The following is a 23494-nucleotide window of genomic DNA, read 5'->3' on the forward strand; positions in this document are numbered from 1 at the left end:
AATTGGCTGGTGTGGGGGCCTCAAGTAATACAATGGGCTGATGTGGGGGCCTCAAGCAATATAATGGGCTGGTGTGGGGGCCTCAAGTAATACAATGGGCTGATGTGGGGGCCTCAAGCAATATAATGGGCTGGTGTGGGGGCTTCAAGCAATACAATGGGCTGGTGTGGGGGCCTCAAGCAATACAATGGGCTGGTGTGGGGGCCTCAAGCAATATAATGGGCTGGTGTGGGGGCCTCAAGTAATACAATGGGCTGATGTGGGGGCCTCAAGCAATATAATGGGCTGGTGTGGGGGCTTCAAGCAATACAATGGGCTGGTGTGGGGGCCTCAAGCAATACAATGGGCTGGTGTGGGGGCCTCAAGCAATATAATGGGCTGGTGTGGGGGCCTCAAGCAATACAATGGGCTGATGTGGGGGCCTCAAGCAATACAATGGGCTGGTGTGGGGGTTTCAAGTAATACAATGGGCTGGTGTGGGGGCCTCAAGCAATACAATGGGCTGATGTGGGGGCCTCAAGCAATACAATGGGAAGAGACGATTTCTGGTCCAAGCCACCCCTGATGATAAGAGAGAGGATGGGGAGAGAGAGAAAATGGAAGAAGGAGAGATAGAGGAAAGAGAGAAATCTGATGGAGAGCTCGTGACAGACTAAGAGAAAAAGGAAGAGAGAGATGAGAGATGAAAACAGTGAGACACAGCCACGGAAGAGAGAGAGAGAGAGGAAAGCAGTGAGACACTCAGCCACGGGAGAGAGAGGAAAGCAATGAGACACTCAGCCATGGAAGAGAGAGGAAAGCAGTGAGACACTCAGCCACAGAAGAGAGAGGAAAGCAGTGAGACACTCAGCCACGGGAGAGAGACAGGAAAGCAGTGAGACACAGCCACGGAAGAGAGAGAGAGAGCAAAACAGTGAGACACAGCCACGGAAGAGAGAGAGAGAGGGGAAAGCAGTGAGACACAGCCACGGAAGAGAGAGAGAGAGGAAAGCAGTGAGACACAGCCACGGAAGAGAGAGAGAGAGGAAAGCAGTGAGACACAGCCACGGAAGAGAGAGAGAGAGAGGAAAGCAGTTAGACACTCAGACACGAGAGAGAAATGAGAGAGGAAAGCAGTCAGACACTCAGCCACGGGAGAGAGAGAGGAAAGCAGTTAGACACTCAGACACGAGAGAAAGATGAGAGAAGAAAGCAGTGAGACACTCAGCCATGGGAGAGAGAAATAGAGAGAGGAAAGCAGTGAGACAATCAGCCACGGGAGAGAAATGAGAGAGTTATAGCGATAGACATGGGTAAACAGAGAGAGAGAGACAGCGAGCGAGAGACAGAGAGAGAGAGACAGAGAGAGAGAGAGAGCCAGAGAGAGAGCCAGAGAGAGAGAGCAAGAGAGCTAAAGCGATAGACACAAGGAGAGAGAGGGAAAAAGAGGAGTCCATGCCAAAAAGGTACTCTGGTCTATAAATACAGAGTGAAACACTCACAACATCAATAACAGCCTTGTCAACATCCTAACGTTCTCTATCGTTAGCCCAGGGATCGCACCGGATTGGTCGGTCTCATGGGGCGAGATCTCCCTGACTTGCTGTATTGGTCTGTTTACCGGAGTGATCTGCCAGTCTGTGCCTCTATCCCTCTTTCTCTCTCTTCCCTCCACCCCCCTCTCGTCTCCTCCTCCTACTCTCCTGTCTTCCACTCCACTCCCCCGACTGTCTGTGCCCCCATCCTTCTCTCTCCATCTCTCCATCCTTTCATCTCCCTCTTGTCCTCCTCTCCTGTCTTCCCCTCTACTCCTCAAGAGGTTATTTATAGAATGACTCCGGATGCATCTCTCCTCCACTGCTCTAGGCCCACGCTGGTTTCCATCTCGGGCAAGGATTCTCTCTTCTTTTTTTCATTTCATTCCTCTCTTTCTGTGTGTGTCTGTCCCCTGTTTTCTCAATGGGTTGATGGGTTCAAGGGACACTGCACCTTTTACATTTCTCCCTTCCCTTTTTCACTCTCTCTTCCCTATAAGCTCCTCTGTATTCTATTTATCTCTCTCTGTCTCTCTCTCTCTCTCTGTCCCTCTGTATCTCTGTCTCTCTCTCTCCCTCTCTCTCTCTCTCTCTCTCTCTCTCTCTCTCTCTCTCTCTGTCTCTCTCTCTCTCTCCTCTCTCTCTCTCTCTCCTCTCTCTCTCTCTCTCTCTCTCTCTCTGTCTCTCTCTCCGTCTCTTTCTCTGTCTCTCTCTCTCTCTCTCTCTCTCTCTCTCTCTCTCTCTCTCTCTCTCTCTGTCTCTCTCTGTCTCTCTCTCTCTCTCTCTCTCTCTCTGTCTCTCTTTCTCTCTCTCTCTCTCTCTCTCTCTCTCTCTCTCTCTGTCTCTCTCTCTCTCTCTCTCTCTCTGTCTCTCTCTGTCTCTCTCTCTCTCTCTCTCTCTCTCTGTCTCTCTTTCTCTCTCTCTCTCTCTGTCTCTCTTTCTCTCTCTCTCTCTCTCTCTGTCTCTCTCTCTCTCTCTGTCTCTCTCTCTGTCTCTCTCTCTCTGTCTCTCTCTCTCTCTGTCTCTCTCTCTGTCTCCCTCTCTGTCTCCCTCTCTCTCTCTCTCCCTCTCGCTCTCTCCCTCTTTCTCGCTCTCAATTCAAAGGGCTTTATTGGCATGGGAAAGCATATGTTAACAAAAGTGAAATAAACAATACAAATGAACAGTAAATGTTACACTCGAAGAAGTTCCAAATGAGATGTGCAAATAGTTACATTACAAAAGGGAAAATAAATAAACATAAATATGGGTTGTATTTACAATGGTGTTTGTTCTTCACTGGTTCAACAGGTCACAAATCTTGCTGCTGTGATGGAACACTGTGTTATTTCACCCAGTAGATATGGGAGTTTATCAAAGTTGGGTTTGTTTTCGAATTCTTTGTGGGTCTGTGTAATCTGAGGGAAGCATGTGCCTCTAGTATGGTCATACATTGGGCAGGAGGTTAGGAAGTGCAGCTCAGTTTCCACCTCATTTTGTGGGCAGTGTGCACATAGCCTGTCTTCTCTTGAGAGCCAGGTCTACCTACAGTGGCCTTTCTCAATAGCAAGGCTATACTCACTGAGTCTGTACATGGTCAAAGCTTTCCTTAAGTTTGGGCCAGTCACAGTGGTCAGGTATTCTGCCACTGTGTACTCTCTGTTTTAGGGCCAAATAACATTCTAGTTTGCTCTGTTTTATTGTTAATTATTTCCAATGTGGCAAGTTATTATCTTTTTGTTGTCTCATGATTTAGTTGGGTCTAATTGTTTTGCTGTCCTGGGGCTCTGTGGGGTCTGCTTGTGTTTATGAACAGAGCCCCAGGACCAGCTTGCTTAGGGGACTCTTCTCCAGGTTCATCTCTCTGTATGTGATGGCTTTGTTATGGAAGGTCTGGGAATCGCTTCATTTTAGGTGGTTGTAGAATTTCAACGGTTCTTTTCTGGATTTTGATAATTAGCGGGTATTATTCATGCATTATTCTGTGTTTTACGTTGTACACAAGGGATATTTTTGCAGAATTCTGTATGCAGAGTTTCAATTTGGTGTTTGTTCTATTTTGTGAATTATTGGTTGGTGAGCAGACCCCAGACCTCACAACCATAAAGGACAATTGGTTCTATAACGGATTCAATTATTTCTAGCCAGCCACACCGCTCTTCCTCAAAAGCTGTATCAATTACATCATCAATTACATCAGCTTGATCTCGAATGACTGTTTCCATGGCGAGGTCAAAGGTCAGGGAGGTCAGCGGTGCATCTAGTCCATTGCCCACGACTAGAGAGAGAGAGTCTGTTTTCTCATCCTGTCAGACTGAGGAAGCCTGCTAGGTATTAGTCTGGTGAATCAGCTGGAGGGAGAGAAATAGTACCCACCCCCTTCTCCTCTTCCTCCTCCACACACACACACACACACACACACACACACACACACACACACACACACACACACACACACACACACCACCCCCTTCTTCCGGCAATGTATTCATAGCAGCGCTAATTAACAACTCACCATGGATGAATGGAGCGAAAGAGAGGCAGAGAGAGGCAGAGAGAGGCGGAGGGAGAGAGACTCCTTCTACATGGTGAGCTGAATATAGAAGGCCCCCAGCGCAAACACAGCCGTGAGTATGTGTGCTTGTGTGTGTGCCAGGGCTATCCCACATCTGGACTGTAGGTCCTCCTCTATGGCTATTCTGCTGGAGATGAGATTCCACTTCCATAGTCCGAGACAGAGGCCAGCCAGTTCACTTCAGTTAGCTGCCTCTAATAATCCACTATGACAGCCTCTGTCTAATAGCAGTGTGCGCGCGCGCGCGTGTGTGTGTGTGTAGTAGCTCCCCTTGTGCCTACTCCAAGGCTGGCATAATGGGGGAAACACCATGCTTCCTGCACTCAGCATCCCTCCCTCCCTCAGCATCCCTCCCAGGAGAGACAGGCATGTGACCCTGTGATGTGTTTGACTCCAGGATAGGAAGATACTTCCTGGATAGGATGTACAGGCCATGAACGATCAATGCTGTAATCTTTTCCCCTTTGGATGGGTGTTTGGAATGCTGTAATAATGTCATTCTCTCTGGAGGGTTCAGCAAGAGAGAGTTCAAAGGAAGGAATTTGGCTGGTTTAGTCATCAATAGCAAACCCAAAACTATGTAGACTGAATAGTCAAGTGAGAGTTTTAAAAGGTGAGCCTAGAAAAAAGAGATGGTTGGAGGTTTGAGAGCGATAAGGTGAGATAGAGCGTGAGAGAGAGAGAGACCTGTTGCCTCAAGAAAAGGGCAGCCAGTGAAGAACAAACACCATTGTAAATACAAACCGTATTTATGTTTATTTAACTATTTATACAAGAGAAAGACAAATTGAGAGAGTTAGAGAGACACATTGAGAGAGAGAGAGAGAGAGAGTCTGAAGTTTACATACACTTAAGTTGGTGATATTAAAATTCATTTTTCAACCACTCCACAGATTTCTTATTAACAAACTATAGTTTTGGCGAGTCGGTTAGGACATCTACTTTGTGCTTGACACAAAGAACACCATCCCCACCATGAAGCACAGGGGTGGCAGCATCATGTTGTGGGGTGCTTTGCTGCAGGAGGGACTGGTACACTTCACAACGTAGATGGCATCATGAGGATGGACAATTATGTGAATGTATTGAAGCAACATCTCAAGACATCAGTCAGGAAGTTAAAGCTTGGTCGCAAATGGGTCTTCCAAATGGACAATGACCCCAAGCATACTTCCAAAGTTGTGGCAAAATGGCTTAAGGACAACAAAGTGAAGGTATTGCCATCACAAAGCCCTGACCTCAATCCAATAGAAAGTGTGTGGGCAGAACTGAAAAAGCATGTGCGAACAAGGATCCTACAAACCTGACTCAGTTACACTAGCTCTGTCGGGAGGAATGGAACAAAATTCACCCAACTTATTGTGGGAAGGTTGTGGAAGGCTACCCAAAATGTTTGACCGAAGTTAAGCAATTTAAAGGCAATGCTACCAAATACTAATTGAGTGTATGTAAACGTCTGACCCACTGGGAATGTGATGAAAGAAATAAAAGCTGAAATAAATAATTCTCTCTACTATTATTCTGACATTTCACATAAAATGAAGTGGTGATCCTAACTGACCTAAGACATGGAATTTTTACTAGGATTAAATGTCAGGAATTGTGAAAAACTGAGTTTAAATGTATTTGGCTAAAGTGTATGTAAACTTCTGACTTCAACTGTGCATATGAGATGAGTAATGCCAGATATGTAAACATTATTAAAGTGACTAGTGTTCCATTCCTTAAAGTGGCCAGTGATTTCTTGTCTATGCCTATAGGCAGCAGCCTCTAATGTGCTAGTGATGACTGTTTAACAGTCTGATGGCCTTGAGATAGAAGCTGTTTTTCAGTCTCTCGGTCCCAGCTTTGATGCACCTGTACTGACCTCGCCTTCTGGATGATAGTGGGGTGAACAGGCAGTGGCTCAGGTGGTTGATGTCCTTGATGATCTTTTTGGACTTCCTGTGACATCGGATGCTGTAGGTGTCCTGGAGGGCAGGTTGTTTGTCCTGGTAATGTGTTGGGCAGACCGCACCACCCTCTGGAGAGCCTTGCAGTTGCGGGTGGTGCAGTTGCCATACCAGGCGGTGATACAGCCTGACAGGATGCTTTCAATTGTGCATCTGTAAAAAAATGTGAGGATTTTAGGTGACGAGGCACATTTCTTTACCCTCCTGAGGTTGAAGAGGCTCTGTTGCGCCTTCTTCACCACACTGTCTGTGTGAGTGGTCCATTTCAGTTTGTCAGTGATGTTTACACCAAGGAACTTGAAGCTTTCCACCTTCTCCACTGCGGTCCCGTCGATGTAGATATGGGGGTGCTCCTTCTGCCTGTTTCCTGAAGTCCAAGATCATCTCCTTTGTTTTGTAGATGTTGAGTGAGAAGGTGTTTTCCAGGCACCACACTCCCAGATCCCTCACCTCCTCCCTGTAAGCTGTCTCGTCATATTTGGTAATCAACCCTACTACTGTTGTGTCGTCTGCAAACTTAATGATTGAGATGCATATGGTCATCGGTGAACAGGGAGTAAAGGAGGGGGTTGAGCATGCACCCTTGTGGGGCCCCAGTGTTGAGGATTAGCGGAGTGGAGGTGATGTTTCCTACCTTCACCACCTGGGTGCGGGCCATCAGGAGGTCCAGGACCCAGTTGCACAGGGCGGGGTTCAGACCCATATGCTGCCCACCCAGAATGCTCTGGGGCAAAGGGACCCCCAGCCAACCCCAGAACCGTATCAGACTACAAGGGGCTGCTTCCCAATTTCACACCCTTTTCCAGAATTGTGAACTTGCACACTCTCTGTAATTGATGTAAAATCATTTGATTGGTGAAAGCATTGACTGGAGGGAGTTTCACCATTGTTAAGTGAAGTCCATGTGAGAAAGTGTTCTGGATAAGGGTGGATAATCGGGATGCAGCCGTTGTTTCTGAAGCACATTCCTGTCTTCTATTCCCCCCATCACGGCGAACATATTGCACGGCCCCTCTCCTGCCCTGCTCACCATATCTCCTTATCCTCCTTTCCCTTGGCCAGGCTGTGTTCACTCCACTGTGTGTTCATGGGTGAGTCTGTAGTCTGCTGCTCACCACCATGGAGAGATGTGTCATAGACACCATGCCTGGCGTTCAAAGCTGTTCACAAATACTGCTGCATGCTTCAGAAACAATTTCATTTATTTATGGTTCGTACTCAAATAGTAGTTTTCTTTAATTAGTTCGGTGCTTCAGGGGAGCATGCCATGCATATCGCTTTCCAAACAGAGTCTGGGTGGTTTGGTTTGGAATTGTCAAATCCCATTTTGATATAACTTCAGTGTTTATTATGTAATGTTCATTTCCCCCTGACAGATAAAAGTAAATCTGTTTTCCCCCTAAATTTACCCCGGACGCTAACCCCTGCCTTTTAGAGAAAGATCAATCCCCTAGTCAGATAAAGCCAAGTTGTTATCTACTGTCCTCTCTAAGAACACTAACAGCTGGTTCTCTGACACACCATGGCACCAGGGTGTTAACGCGGGCAGTTTTTCCATGACTACAGGCCGTACACTCTCTGTTTCTGACAGGTGTTCCCATGGCGCCGGTTGTTGCCTCAGGCGCTGGACTTCGATTGGTCTGACAGATTCCACTCAAGGGTCAATTCAGTGCCACCACCGACCAATGATATCGCTCGCTTCGCATTACTTCCTAGTTTGTCATATAGATAAAGAGCATCATTGACTTGAGCATCATCACCTGTAGATTTGTCTCCATGTGTTATGATGACAACAGCGGATCATATTTCATATATCACAGATGCTGAATTGATATGAGGATTTCAAAGAGTTTCGATTCCATTGATGCTTTGACGTAGGGCCTCAAGGCTATAATATGTTGAGAACAACCTTCAAACAGTCCTTCACACAGCTTTTTAAATTAAAAATAGCTTGCTACATTAAGAAATGTATAACACAAACTGTTCTGAAACACATTCATGTGTAGTCTCTCATATCATTCAAACTTGATGGCCTTTCTATCCTTAACCTTGAAGAGGGACTTTGTGGTGGTCATAGCAGCCTTATGTAGCATCAACATTACCTATGAGGGTGGTCATAACAGCCTTATGTAGCAGCAAAGTCACCTTGAAGGTGGTTATAACAGCCTTAGGTATATGTTCACGTCATGGCATAATCTCTGTGGTATCACCTGGCCAATCTGTGTGTGTATTGTCACCTCTCTGGCCTAGATCCAGTCTTGGGTAATGTCATTGTCACCTTGACATTCACGTCATGGCTTAATCTCGATGTGTGATGTCACCTGGTAAGCCAAGATCGTCCCAAGTCATTTCCCTGTTCCAGCTCCCCTGGACCGCAGTCTGCTATATCTCTGCTAGGCATGAGGACGGACTGTAGACCGGGAGGTGTAGCATTAACTACACTTACCTGCTACTTCTACGCTCTTTCAGCAGACTTTATGAAGTCTTTCTGGGGACCTATGAAGAGGCGTTATGTGTGATATGTAGAGAGTTTTCTGAAGAGACTTCCTGTGGATGAATACGGGATCTTTCCAGAAACTTCTATGTGGTCATTCTGAAGGCATTTTGAGAAAATCTGAATTGCCATTTTAGGGGTGTGAAAAGTCTTATCTAAATTGTATTTCTGGCAACTTATAACTCTTCCTTTCTTGGGCGCTATGAGCAGGACATGGTGGAAGACTGTTAAATGATTTCTACGACCCAGTGTTGTCGACATCAGATCGGGAGTTGTGTGTTCGTCCTGTTACGCATTCTGAGGTCATAGGCTATACACACAAGGAAATGGCAGTGTTCCGCATAAACAGGTGACTTGTCTTATTCAATCGTATTTTCATAATATGACATAATATCATAAGATTGCAATATTATTGTCATGTCATTGTCATATGTCAGTCTCAGTTGGGTAAACACTCTCAATTGTGTAAACGTCTCAGTTAATATTTATTTGGTTTGGAAAAAGGCCAGATTTTGTTATCTGAAAAGGGCAAGCACCTGGAATGCAGTAAATTTAGTCATGTACTGGCATATTCCCTCCAGAAATGTGTTTTGGGGTATATCCTGTCTGCCCTTGTTATGCCAGATGTCAGGGAAGTCTTTAATGGATAGACTAGAGAGACACCTTTGTCCTCTGGCTTTACTGAAGACAGGTCAGAACCAGTTTTCAAAGTTTGACTGTCAATTAAGTTATCAGGTCTCTCTCTCTGTGTCTCTGTGTCTCTGTGTCTCTGTGTCTCTCTCTCTCTCTCTCTCTCTCTCTCTCTCTCTCTCTCTCTCTCTCTCTCTCTCTCTCTCTCTCTCTCTCTCTCTCTCACGCACGCACGCACGCACGCACACACGCAGGCACACACACATAAACACACAAGCACACACGACGGAAATTAAATAGACTGGCTGGGTCCTGTAAACGAGTGAAATCATATGCTAATGTCCTTTGACAATATTGTTGGGGAGGGAAATGTGGGAAGGGTTTTCAGTTTTCACAAGGACTCATTTGCAATTCACAAATGAGTTATTTTGGTTCCTAGGAAAGCAGAGGCCGAGAGAGGGGGAAGGAGTGAGGAGCCTCAACTTTGAGTTTTTTTATGGTGTGATTTATTCACAGCTAGGTACACTCCTTTCATCTGTTGTTTTAATTGGTTCCTGACTGTTTCCCTGCAAACTGAAGTAATGTAATCATCCACACTTTCAGAACATGTTATTGAAACAAGTGGTTGTTGATAGCAAGCATAGCTAAATCTAACATATTCACCATCATTATTATCTGTGCTTACGGTCAAAATTGGGTTTGTTTTCGAATTCTTTGCGGGTCTGTGTAATCTGAGGGAAGTATTTGCCTCTGATATGGTCATACATTTGGCAGGAGGTTAGGAAGTGCAGCTCATTTTCCACCTAATTTTGTTGTCAGTGTGCACATAGACTGTCTTCTCTTGAGAGCCAGGTCTGCCTACGGCGGTATTTTTCAATAGCAAGGCTATACTCACTAAGTCTGTACATAGTCAAAGCTTTCCTTAAGTTTGTGTCAGTCACAGTGGGCAGGTATTCTGCCACGGTGTACTCTCTGTTTAGGGCCAAATAGCATTCTAGTTTACTCTGTTTTTTTGTAAATTTTTTCAAGTAATTGTGTGTCAAGTAATGATCTTTTTGTTTTCTCATGATTTGGTTAGGCCTAATTGTGTTTCTGTCCTGTGGCTCTGTGGGGTCTGTTTGTGTTTGTGAACAAAGCCCCAGGACCAGCTTGCTTAGGGGACTCTTCTCCAGGTTCATCTCTCTGTAGGTGATGGGTGATGACTTTGTTATGGAAAGTTTTGGGAATTGCTTCCTTTTAGGTGGTTGTAGACTTAACTGCTCTTTTCTGGATTTTGTCTGTCTGTCTGTCTGTCTGTCTGTCTGTCTGCCTGCCTGCCTGCCTGTCTCTCTCTCTCTCTCAATAAAAACACAATAGGCATATGAACTTCTCTCCTCCTCTCCCTCCTCCCTCCCTCAGGACGCTGCACCAGCAGTTTGAGAGTTACAAGGAGCAGGTGCGTCGCATCGGCGTGGAGACGCGGCGCCAGCAGCAGGGCCAGCACAAGGACGACGCCCCCACCTGCGGCATCTGCCGCAAGACCAAGTTCGCCGACGGCTGCGGACACCACTGCTCCTACTGCCAGACCAGATTCTGCGCCCGCTGCGGCGGACGCGTCTCCCTGCGCTCCAACAATGTGAGAAACCGTTAAGAATCCCTGCCTCCACCCCTTCTTCTTCCTTCCATCCCTTCCCTCCGTCTCCGTCACCCCCCCCCCCCCCCCCCCCTCATCCCTTCCCCTTGCTCATTTGTTTTGTCAAGACGGCTGCTTTTATGTTGTCTGTGTTGGCGGCTGGGGCTCTGTCACACTTTGGTCGGTCAAAGTGTATTGGAGTTGTTGTTGGAGCTTCAATCCATCCTCAGGTGTGTCACACTTTTGCAAAAATGGCGACCCTGTAATGTAAACCCTAGGAGCACCTAGTATGTCGTCCTTTACACAGAATGGACAAGCTGCCAACCAGAAACACCATTCAGCATTTACAGTATTGACACATACGCTGCAGTTCCCCTCAACATCCCTGTAAATAAGACAGTCGCATTCCCCAGAGCCCAAACCCTGTGAATGATACAGCGTTGGTTCTAGTTGATTTAGTCTAGCTCCCCAGAGCCCAAACCCTGTGAATGATACAGCGTTGGTTCTAGTTGATTTAGTCTAGCTCCCCAGAGCCCAAACCCTGTGAATGATACAGCGTTGGTTCTAGTTGATTTAGTCTAGCTCCCCAGAGCCCAAACCCTGTGAATGATACAGCGTTGGTTCTAGTTGATTTAGTCTAGCTCCCCAGAGCCCAAACCCTGTGAATGATACAGCGTTGGTTCTAGTTGATTTAGTCTAGCTCCCCAGAGCCCAAACCCTGTGAATGATACAGCGTTGGTTCTAGTTGATTTAGTCTAGCTCCCCAGAGCCCAAACCCTGTGAATGATACAGCGTTGGTTCTAGTTGATTTAGTCTAGCTCCCCAGAGCCCAAACCCTGTGAATGATACAGCGTTGGTTCTAGTTGATTTAGTCTAGCTCCCCAGAGCCCAAACCCTGTGAATGATACAGCGTTGGTTCTAGTTGATTTAGTCTAGCTCCCCAGAGCCCAAACCCTGTGAATGATACAGCGTTGGTTCTAGTTGATTTAGTCTAGCTCCCCAGAGCCCAAACCCTGTGAATGATACAGCGTTGGTTCTAGTTGATTTAGTCTAGCTCCCCAGAGCCCAAACCCTGTGAATGATACAGCGTTGGTTCTAGTTGATTTAGTCTAGCTCCCCAGAGCCCAAACCCTGTGAATGATACAGCGTTGGTTCTAGTTGATTTAGTCTAGCTCCCCAGAGCCCAAACCCTGTGAATGATACAGCGTTGGTTCTAGTTGATTTAGTCTAGCTCCCCAGAGCCCAAACCCTGTGAATGATACAGCGTTGGTTCTAGTTGATTTAGTCTAGCTCCCCAGAGCCCAAACCCTGTGAATGATACAGCGTTGGTTCTAGTTGATTTAGTCTAGCTCCCCAGAGCCCAAACCCTGTGAATGATACAGCGTTGGTTCTAGTTGATTTAGTCTAGCTCCCCAGAGCCCAAACCCTGTGAATGATACAGCGTTGGTTCTAGTTGATTTAGTCTAGCTCCCCAGAGCCCAAACCCTGTGAATGATACAGCGTTGGTTCTAGTTGATTTAGTCTAGCTCCCCAGAGCCCAAACCCTGTGAATGATACAGCGTTGGTTCTAGTTGATTTAGTCTAGCTCCCCAGAGCCCAAACCCTGTGAATGATACAGCGTTGGTTCTAGTTGATTTAGTCTAGCTCCCCAGAGCCCAAACCCTGTGAATGATACAGCGTTGGTTCTAGTTGATTTAGTCTAGCTCCCCAGAGCCCAAACCCTGTGAATGATACAGCGTTGGTTCTAGTTGATTTAGTCTAGCTCCCCAGAGCCCAAACCCTGTGAATGATACAGCGTTGGTTCTAGTTGATTTAGTCTAGCTCCCCAGAGCCCAAACCCTGTGAATGATACAGCGTTGGTTCTAGTTGATTTAGTCTAGCTCCCCAGAGCCCAAACCCTGTGAATGATACAGCGTTGGTTCTAGTTGATTTAGTCTAGCTCCCCAGAGCCCAAACCCTGTGAATGATACAGCGTTGGTTCTAGTTGATTTAGTCTAGCTCCCCAGAGCCCAAACCCTGTGAATGATACAGCGTTGGTTCTAGTTGATTTAGTCTAGCTCCCCAGAGCCCAAACCCTGTGAATGATACAGCGTTGGTTCTAGTTGATTTAGTCTAGCTCCCCAGAGCCCAAACCCTGTGAATGATACAGCGTTGGTTCTAGTTGATTTAGTCTAGCTCCCCAGAGCCCAAACCCTGTGAATGATACAGCGTTGGTTCTAGTTGATTTAGTCTAGCTCCCCAGAGCCCAAACCCTGTGAATGATACAGCGTTGGTTCTAGTTGATTTAGTCTAGCTCCCCAGAGCCCAAACCCTGTGAATGATACAGCGTTGGTTCTAGTTGATTTAGTCTAGCTCCCCAGAGCCCAAACCCTGTGAATGATACAGCGTTGGTTCTAGTTGATTTAGTCTAGCTCCCCAGAGCCCAAACCCTGTGAATGATACAGCGTTGGTTCTAGTTGATTTAGTCTAGCTCCCCAGAGCCCAAACCCTGTGAATGATACAGCGTTGGTTCTAGTTGATTTAGTCTAGCTCCCCAGAGCCCAAACCCTGTGAATGATACAGCGTTGGTTCTAGTTGATTTAGTCTAGCTCCCCAGAGCCCAAACCCTGTGAATGATACAGCGTTGGTTCTAGTTGATTTAGTCTAGCTCCCCAGAGCCCAAACCCTGTGAATGATACAGCGTTGGTTCTAGTTGATTTAGTCTAGCTCCCCAGAGCCCAAACCCTGTGAATGATACAGCGTTGGTTCTAGTTGATTTAGTCTAGCTCCCCAGAGCCCAAACCCTGTGAATGATACAGCGTTGGTTCTAGTTGATTTAGTCTAGCTCCCCAGAGCCCAAACCCTGTGAATGATACAGCGTTGGTTCTAGTTGATTTAGTCTAGCTCCCCAGAGCCCAAACCCTGTGAATGATACAGCGTTGGTTCTAGTTGATTTAGTCTAGCTCCCCAGAGCCCAAACCCTGTGAATGATACAGCGTTGGTTCTAGTTGATTTAGTCTAGCTCCCCAGAGCCCAAACCCTGTGAATGATACAGCGTTGGTTCTAGTTGATTTAGTCTAGCTCCCCAGAGCCCAAACCCTGTGAATGATACAGCGTTGGTTCTAGTTGATTTAGTCTAGCTCCCCAGAGCCCAAACCCTGTGAATGATACAGCGTTGGTTCTAGTTGATTTAGTCTAGCTCCCCAGAGCCCAAACCCTGTGAATGATACAGCGTTGGTTCTAGTTGATTTAGTCTAGCTCCCCAGAGCCCAAACCCTGTGAATGATACAGCGTTGGTTCTAGTTGATTTAGTCTAGCGCCCCAGACCCCAAACCCTGTGAATGATACAGCGTTGGTTCTAGTTGATTTAGTCTAGCTCCCCAGAGCCCAAACCCTGTGAATGATACAGCGTTGGTTCTAGTTGATTTAGTCTAGCTCCCCAGAGCCCAAACCCTGTGAATGATACAGCGTTGGTTCTAGTTGATTTAGTCTAGCGCCCCAGACCCCAAACCCTGTGAATGATACAGCGTTGGTTCTAGTTGATTTAGTCTAGCTCCCCAGACCCCAAACCCTGTGAATGATACAGCGTTGGTTCTAGTTGATTTAGTCTAGCTCCCCAGAGCCCAAACCCTGTGAATGATACAGCGTTGGTTCTAGTTGATTTAGTCTAGCTCCCCAGAGCCCAAACCCTGTGAATGATACAGCGTTGGTTCTAGTTGATTTAGTCTAGCTCCCCAGAGCCCAAACCCTGTGAATGATACAGTGTTGGTTCTAGTTGATTTAGTCTAGCTCCCCAGAGCCCAAACCCTGTGAATGATACAGCGTTGGTTCTAGTTGATTTAGTCTAGCTCCCCAGAGCCCAAACCCTGTGAATGATACAGCGTTGGTTCTAGTTGATTTAGTCTAGCTCCCCAGAGCCCAAACCCTGTGAATGATACAGCGTTGGTTCTAGTTGATTTAGTCTAGCTCCCCAGAGCCCAAACCCTGTGAATGATACAGTGTTGGTTCTAGTTTATTTAGTCTAGCTCCCCAGTGCCAGAGGAAGCGTGCGGTATGACATGCGGCGGCGTCTATACTCACCACACGTGGCCGTTATTTTAAGCCCAAGTCCCGCTCCCCCCATGCCATCTGGGTCCCTCGCCATCTCATGTCCAGCCCAAGAGTGAGGCCCTCCTCCTGGGTATCTGACCTGACTGTGGGCCCTGGTCCTTGGGCCTGCTGGGTGCCAATCTGTTCCAGATCCGCTAGGCCCAGCTGGAACCCAGACTCACACAGGGAGCAGGACACAGGATCAAGCTTTGGCCCAGACTGTGGACTTATTATGGGATAATTCCATTAAATTAATTATGGATAATGATAACCGGCCACTAGTAGTGTTGTCTCTATTAGAAATTCCATCAACATGGAACTAATACTACAGTGAAATAATGGGCTAGGAACTCAAATCAATAGTAAAGTATGCCAAGAATTAGTTTGAGCACTATTGAAGTTTATTTCAAAGGTATTTTGAAGTAAGGGTATTTTTGTGTAGGCTGTAATCTATGTGTGTAAGGGTATTTTTGTGTAGGCTGCTGTTGTATTGTGTGCGTATTACAGCCTGTGCGTGTAGGCAGTGTAGACTGGAGAGATGTCTTCTGACCAGCGCTCTCTCAAGTGTTACTTCCTTCCTTGATCCCCCATCCTACTCTCCCATCTATCTTCAGCCAAGCAGAATAACAGGATTAGTTGAAATGGTAAACGTTGTTTTATTACATAAAACTCTCCCTCCTATTCATGTTTTCCGGTTTAGTTCAACACGTCTGTGTACCTCATGTCAAATTCAAGCCGAGCACTTCATGCATCTCTCCAGTGCTGAGTCGGTCAAAACAGACATTTGTTTGACAGGGCGGATGCTAAGCAAGTTTCCTTACATTACTTCAGTTTGTGTCACTCATGTCAAACAGGCTCAACTCTTTGCATCACTTAAAGATGCGCTCTCAAACCTTTGTATAATATCAGCCAGTAGTTTTGAAAGTGGTGCTCACGAGTGACAACGGGTCCCCGTTTTTTGTGTGCTACGTCATCCAGTTGTGTACTACATCATCCATTTCGTGTGATAGGTATGATATCATACGAATTTAGCAATTTGTGTGATATGTTACAAATTTGTTGTGATTAAGATCCCAGAGAGCATTTTTAACCTCTAATAGGATCGGTGGGTCCCCCTCGGGACGGTTGAGCTAACGTAGGCTAATGCAAATAGCATGAGGTTGTAAGTAGCAAGAACATTTCCCAGGACATAGACATATCTGATATTGGCAGAAAGCTTAAATTCTTGTTAATCTAACTGCACTGTCCAATTTACAGTAGCTGTTACAGTGAAATAATACCATGCTATTGTTTGAGGAGAGTGCACAGTTATAAACTTGAAAAGTTATTAATAAACCAATTAGGCACATTTGAGCAGTTTTGATACAACATTTTGAACAGAAATGCAATGGTTCATTGGATCAGTCTAAAACTTTGCACATACACTGCTGTCATCTAGTGGCCAAAATCTAAATTGCGCCTGGGCTGGAATAATACATTATGGCCTTTCTCTTGCATTTTAAAGATGATGGTACCAAAAAAATACAAAAAAATGCATGTTTTTTTCTTTGTATTATCTTTTGCAAGATCTAATGAGTTATATTCTTCACATTTCCACAAACTTCAAATTGTTTCATTTCAAATGGTATCAAGAATATGCATATCCTTGCTTCAGGTCCTGAACTACAGGTAATTAGATTTGGGTATTTCATTTTAGGTGAAAATTGAATAAAAAGGTCTCTTAAGTTAGCACTAGCTTTAATGTATTTTCCCAGCCCTGCAAATTAAAATTATATGAATTGATCAAACTATAAATTGGTTCTACAGGCCTTTACAGAAGATACACTGTATATACAAAAGTATGTGGACACCCCTTCAAATGAGTGGATTCGGCTATTTCACCCACACCCATTGCTGACAGGTGTATAAAATTGAGCACATAGCCATGCAATCTCCATAGACAAACATTGGCAGTAGAATGGCCTTACTGACGTTCAATGTGGCACCGTCATAGGATGCCTTTCCAACAAGTCAGTTTGTAAAATTGCTGCCCTGCTAGAGCTTCCCCGTTCAACTGTAACTGCTGTTATTGTGAAGTGGAAACATCTAGGAGCAACAACGTCTCAGCCGTGAAGTGGTAGGCCACACAAGCTTACAGAATGGGACCGCCGAGTACTGGAGCATGCTGCACGTAAAAATCAGTCCTCGTCAGTCCTCGGATGCGACACTCACTTCCGCGTTCCAAACTGCCTCTGGAAACAACGTCAGCATGAACTGTTTGTCGGGAGCTTCATGAAATGGGTTGCCACGGCCGAGCAGGCATACACAAGCCTAAGATCGCCATGCGCAATGCCAAGCATTGCCGCCATTGGACTCTGGAGCAGTGGAAACACGTTCTCTGGAGTGATGAATTGCCCTTCACCATCTGGCAGTCCAACGGACAAATCTGGGTTTGGCGGATGCCAGGAGAATGCTACCTGTCCCAATGCATAGTGCCAACTGTAAAGTTTGGTGGAGGAGGAATAATGGTCTGGGGCTGTTTTTCATGGTTAGGACTAGGCCCCTTAGTTCCAGTGAAGGGAAATCCTAAAACTACAATGACATTATAGACGATTCTGTGCATCCAACTTTGTGGCAACAGATTGGGAAAGGCCCTTTCCTGTTTCAACATGACAATGCCCCCGTGCACAAAGCAAGGTCCACACAGAAATGGTTTGTCAAGATCGGTGTGGAAGAACTTGATTGGCCTGCACAGAGCCCTGACCTCAACCACATCGAACACCTTTGGGATAAATTGGAACGCCGACTGCGAGCCAGGCCTAATCGCCCAACATCAGTACCCGACCTCCCTAATGGCTTAATGGAAGCAAGTGTCCGCAGTAATGTTCCAACATCTAGTGGAAAGCCTTCCCAGAAGAGTGGAGGCTGTTATAGCAGCAAAGGGGGGACCAACTCCATATTAATACCCATGATTTTGGAATGAGAAGTTCGACAAGCAGGTGTCCACATACTTTTGGTCATGTTGTGCAGGTGCAGCTTGTTCATTGTTGTTAAACAAAATTTATATTTGACTCAAAATGGCCAGATGTATTGACTTCTATACTAGCAGCATATACGTCACAGTAACTCACAAAACATTGATATTGTCATGATAAACCGCGATTCACCCTGTACCGAATAATCACATTCCCAAAATAGACACAGAGACACGATGCAGTACACAGTGTTGTCCTGCAGAAGGCATTACAGTTGCATGGTGATGCCCGACAAAATCTGTGCCACACACTCATTTTGGTATTATTGAACCTCTCCCTTCTCCCCAGCCTGTCCTCATCCTCATTATTCATAAAAACAACTCAGAGTGCTGATCTAAGCCCCCCCCCCCCCCCCCAAACTTATCCTAGATCAGCAAACTTATCCTAGATGCTATTTAAATACAGGCTCATATATTGGATTGGAAGTAGACGTGCACTACCGTTCAAAAGGTCATAGGACATAGGCGTACAGAGGCCCATTATCAGCAACCATCTCGCCTGTGTTCCAATGGCACATTGTGTTAGCTAATCCAAGTTGATCATTTTAAAAGGCTAATTGATCATTAGAAATCCCCTTTTCAATTATGTTAGCACAACTGAAAACTGATTAAATAAGACTGGCCTTCTTTAGGCTAGCTGAGTATCTGGAGCATCAGCATTCGTGGGTTCGTTTACAGGCTCAAAATGGCCAGAAACAAAGAACTTTCTTCTGAAATACATCAATCTATTCTTGTTCTGAGAATTAAAGGCTATTCCATGTGAGAAATTGCCACATGGAATTGCCAAGAAACCGAAGATCTCATACAACGTTCATACAACGCTGTGTACTATTCCTTTCTCAGAACAGCGCGAACTGGCCCTAACCAGAATAAAAAGAGGAGTGGAGGCCCCGGTGCACAACTGAGCAAGAGGACAAGTACATTAGAGTGTCTAGTTTGTTCCTTCTAGGCAGAGTTCCTCTGTCCAGTGTCCGTGTTCTTTTGCCCATCCTAATCTTTTATTTTTATTAGCGAGTCTGAGATATGGCTTTTCCTTTGCAACTCTGCCTAGAAGGCCAGCATCCCGGAGTCGCCTCTTCGTTGTTGACGTTGAGACTGATGTTTTGCGGGTACTATTTAATGAAGCTGCCATTTGAGGACTTGAGTGTCTGTTAGCCTTTTAAAATGATCAACTTGGAATAGCTAACACAACCAGCCATTGGAACACAGGAGTGATGGTTGCTGATAATGGGCCTCTGTACGCCTATGTAGATATTCCATCAAACATCTGCCGTTTCCAGCTACAATAGTCATTTACAACATTAACAATGTCTACGCTGTATTTCTGATCAATTTGATGTTATTTTAATGGACAAAAAAAATAGCTTTTCTTTCAAAAACAAGGACATTTCTAAGTGACCCCAAACTTTTGAATGGTAGTGTATATATTGTATTGTAAGCTAGACAGGAAGTTATATATAGGGTTGTGTAAGGTGATGTATCATGTTGCTCTTCTTGTCCCCATTTCCTGTTCCTGCATGACACTGTGACACAACGGTCATGTGTCATGCCGACGTCACATGACTGATATGTCGAGTCATGCACGTTTGCTGTCAAACGCCGTCTGTGTTTCACCACTGTTGCACGTCTTACAGGTTGTATCACTGAATAGACTGTGTATATAAAGCCTGTATTGTGGATTTTGCTCATGTGTATTAACAAACGTTTACACCATTCCCTCACTCCTTTTTTCTCTTTCTCTTTTTTTCCTCCCTCCCTTCTCATGTTCCATGAACCTATGTTTGACCTCTGTCTCTCTTCCTCTGTCCACTCCTCTACTGCATCCCTCTATCCTCCCCTCCGCTTCCTCCACTCCCTCCCTCACTTCCTTTTCACTTTCTCACTGCTACCTGGACTACATGCCACTACAGGAGGACAAAGTGGTTAGCATCTTTTCTGTGCTCTCTACTGTACTGTGAATATAACCTATGTGTCCCTTTGAAAATCCCCCAATGGCTGCGTTCCAATCGCAAAGTTTTGACCCCCTTCCCTCCTGCCCTGTAGACGGCCCCTTTTAAGTGGACTGGATTTGTGTGAGTGATATGGCATAAACTACTGTAGTCCTACGCCAAGCCTTTTTTGCTGTTGGCAAGGTCGAGGTATATTCCTTTGTTACTAAAACCTAGCTCACACAAATCCAAGAAGTGGGTGTCCACAAAGGCTGAAGTGAAGGGAGTAAGTTATCAGATTGGAACGCGGCCAAAGCGTTCAAATCCACCTATGGATTAATGAATTAAACCGAACAGAATGATTCCCGGACAGTTCAGTCCAGGCTAGCTTTTCTCTAATACTAAAAGGCTAGCCTTTCTCCTTGGACTTCCACACACTTACTGTATCTGTCTGTAGTCCAGATTCCAGATTCTGGGCATTGGCAGATACAGTCATGGAGACCATTTTGCCTTGAGTAGAAATAAATACGATTAGATTCTATCGCTGTCTATCACTATGGTATTTTACCATGGACTTCCCCAAGCATATCTGCCTGTAGTCCAGTCCACACTAATATGGACATTGGTTGTGCAGTACTAGAGACTTTATCTTGTTTATCTTTTATCTTCAGTAAGGATATCTGGGTAAAAACGTTGACTAATTCTGCATCCATTGTCTGTCTCTTCCTTTTGCAAAGTGTCTCATAGTGAAGGACAGGGTAAGGCCTGCTGGGTAATGGAGTTTTTGCATGGGTCACTATAACTGTAGTTCTTTAATGTCACACTTCAGCTGCAATTTGGGAAGCGGGCGAGCATGAGCCATGCCTGGCTGTCTAGGTGGGCATTCCTAGACACCCCTGGATGGGCACCCCCCTTACACAACTCCTCTCTCTATGGCTGTGGGCATGGCTGTGCCAGGGGGAACTGGGTATAATATACAAGATAGGGAGGAAATGGGGTACAAGGGCACAGGGTGTTTGTTGGGGGGTACAAGGGCACAGGGTGTTTGTTGGGGGGGTACAAGGGCACAGGGTGTTTGTTGGCACGCAGCACCTTATCTTACTATAAGACCCTTGTGACTGCAGAGGGAATGTGCACACTTATGCCCGTGCATGCTTTACCTGCCTGTCTGTGATGAGCATACAGACCAGCCCTTGCCACAGGGAGACGGGAGGGGAGGCCGAGGCTGGGTTCCAATTTGTACACTTGCCACCTTCCCCTCTGTACTTGCCCACTCCAAGTAAGGAGAAAACAGCCCAAAATCCTTTTGCTCGATTGGAGTTTTTAAAGCACAGTTTTGCTCACAAGCGTCCTATCTTTTCAGATTCGGATCTGAGGGGAAGTCGACAGGGGCAGAGGGGAAGGATGCAAGTCTTTGGATTGGACCCTGCGGCTGCTTAAGACAGTGGACTGGGGTCAGGGGTGGAGGGTGTAGGCTAGGACCCCATTCCTAGTCCCTCATAGCCCCTCGCCTCTCCCTGTCAGCATCTGTCAGTGTTGTCTAAATATCAAGACATCCACACCTTAGCCCAGCTAACAGACTTACACGGTCACTGTTACAGTACGTGCCAAGCCTTTAAATCAAAGCCCCTGGGTTCGTCCCTTTGTGTGTGTGTCTATGTGTGTGTGTGTCTGTTTTATTATTTCTGTGTTATTTCACTGCAGCGTGTGGGTTGTCTATGTTTCTATCGGGTATTTAATTCAATTGTGGTAGATATGACTCATTCTCAGAGACACTGTTTGGTTAACCTCCACAGTTTCTTCAGTTGACGCCTCAAGGAACATTAATCTTTGAATAACGCATATTCTATAGTGTAAATAAGGGTCAAATGAATTTTATTTCATCATGTCACGATACAATCACAGTTTAAATGTACGATTTACACAAATAAAACAATTTATCATGTTATATTCTTCACAGACAAGAAACTAGTTAGTCCCCGCGAGTCTAGTTGCTTTTACTTGTCTTGGTGTATTAATTGCAGAGTGTTTGTTTATGTGTGTTTAATGTCATCTCCAGATGGCTGCGAGAGAAAGAAAGCGAGAGAGAGAGAGAAAGAGAGAGCGAGAGAGAGAGAGAGAGAGAGAAAGAGAGCGACCGAGAGAAAAGAGCGAATCAGAGCCAATCTGTCTCCTCTTCCTGTAGTGGAGGCTCACATACACACACTGATGTACACAGACACAAATATGCAAACACCTTTTTACTTGCTTGGACAAACCAAACGCACACACAGACACACGCACTCACACCGGACACACACATACACACACACACCAACTCTCCCACTCCCACACTGCATCGAGCCGACACTGCACTTTTTACAGGAAGGGAATGCACTTCATAATCTCTGTCAGGATTCTCAGCATTGGATGACTAACCCAGCGGTCTGCCATAAAACATTACTGTAATGCCTTGTATAAAATAACAATAGCGGTAACAGTAACTGTATTAGTGAACAGTTCCAGGATCAGATTGGGGTTACACAAAGGCCTGTACAAACACTATGGGATAATAATACTTGAAGGGTTTCTGTTGTGTCCTTAGCAGTGTTGGCTTCTCTGAATGCCATTCAGTCTAACACTGAACTGTCTTGTAGTTCACGGGGCTCGGCTCCAGACGGAAGCCAAGACCTATTCCTAGTTGATCTATAGCCTTATTTACACAAATGGAGCATTGTCGTGTTTTGTGGTCGTCTTTCTTCCTCGTCTGTAGGACTTAGCATTCCCTGACGGATGGTAGTTTTCTGCCAGGCGCCGCTGCCGCCCCATATGTCAATCTGTCGTTGGAGGCTGTATTGAGCGCGCTCACTGAACACTTTCCTCTCCATTCCACCACCCCGGGCCTCCATCTATTCCACCCAGTTAAGGAAAAAGACGACGTTTGCAGAATTCCCAGCAATTCCCGCCGCCGCCTTTGCCCGCTGTTACTGTCGCTATCCCCACCTCCCCCGTTTTGGCAACAGAAATGGATGGATAGAGTGTCTGAGATGGAGACGATGGAGGGGTGTGGGGTAGAAAAGAGCGTGTTGATTAATGGCGGCTGTAAGATGTCGCCATTTGTCAAGTCGGTCTGCCTCGTCAGGTGGGTTGCTGGTACGAGGACGGTGGTGGTTTGTTAGGCAACGCAGGTTGTGTGGTATTGAGGTTGTTCTAACGTTGGTTAAACGTTGTATTTTGTTTTTTGCTGTTAGTCTTTTTTAGTCAAACTTCTTTTTGACAGTGCCTGCCGCTGACACGGCTCTCCTTACTCACTGATTTGGTTACCATGGTGAACTGTATTCTGTTAGGCAGGGTGAGATTGTGCAGTTACCGGTTAGAAATGGCATTGCTCATACTCACGACACACACACACACACACACACACACACACACACACACACACACACACCACACACACACACACACACACACACACACACACACCACACACACTGGCACTCTCCCATGCACATCCAGAGTAAAAGCTTTCACACCCACTAACACAGGACGCGGTGCGATGAAGTGGAGGTGACACCACGATGGGCTTCTTCTTCTTGAGCGAGGCGTCAGATTGGCTGTCTGAGAGGTGGCCCTGCCATCACACACTAACCATGCTTAAGCAGCAAGCAAGGAAGCCCTTCACATATTACATGTGTCACGCAATAGGGTGGGGTTCCTAACACAGACCAATTCACTTGCATGATCACTGTT

The 23494-nt window shown here is 45.9% G+C and overlaps 1 protein-coding gene across 2 annotated transcripts in view; it reads left to right on the top strand.

The window, feature by feature from the left end:
• The window catches only part of LOC110487294 (regulating synaptic membrane exocytosis protein 1), a 98685-nt gene that overhangs the window by 21278 nt on the left and 53913 nt on the right, over positions 1 to 23494 (top strand). Inside the window, exons 2-4 of one of the 2 annotated variants that reach the window (XM_036940422.1) lie at positions 10543 to 10759; positions 19748 to 19759; positions 20503 to 20523. In XM_036940422.1, the coding sequence (XP_036796317.1) occupies positions 10543 to 10759; positions 19748 to 19759; positions 20503 to 20523 (250 nt within the window). The remainder of the gene's footprint in view (positions 1 to 10542; positions 10760 to 19747; positions 19760 to 20502; positions 20524 to 23494) is intronic. The other variant, XM_036940423.1, reaches the window with a different exon arrangement.

Source organism: Oncorhynchus mykiss, chromosome 13 (assembly GCF_013265735.2).
Source record: "Oncorhynchus mykiss isolate Arlee chromosome 13, USDA_OmykA_1.1, whole genome shotgun sequence".
NCBI classification, from domain to species: Eukaryota; Metazoa; Chordata; class Actinopteri; order Salmoniformes; family Salmonidae; genus Oncorhynchus; species Oncorhynchus mykiss.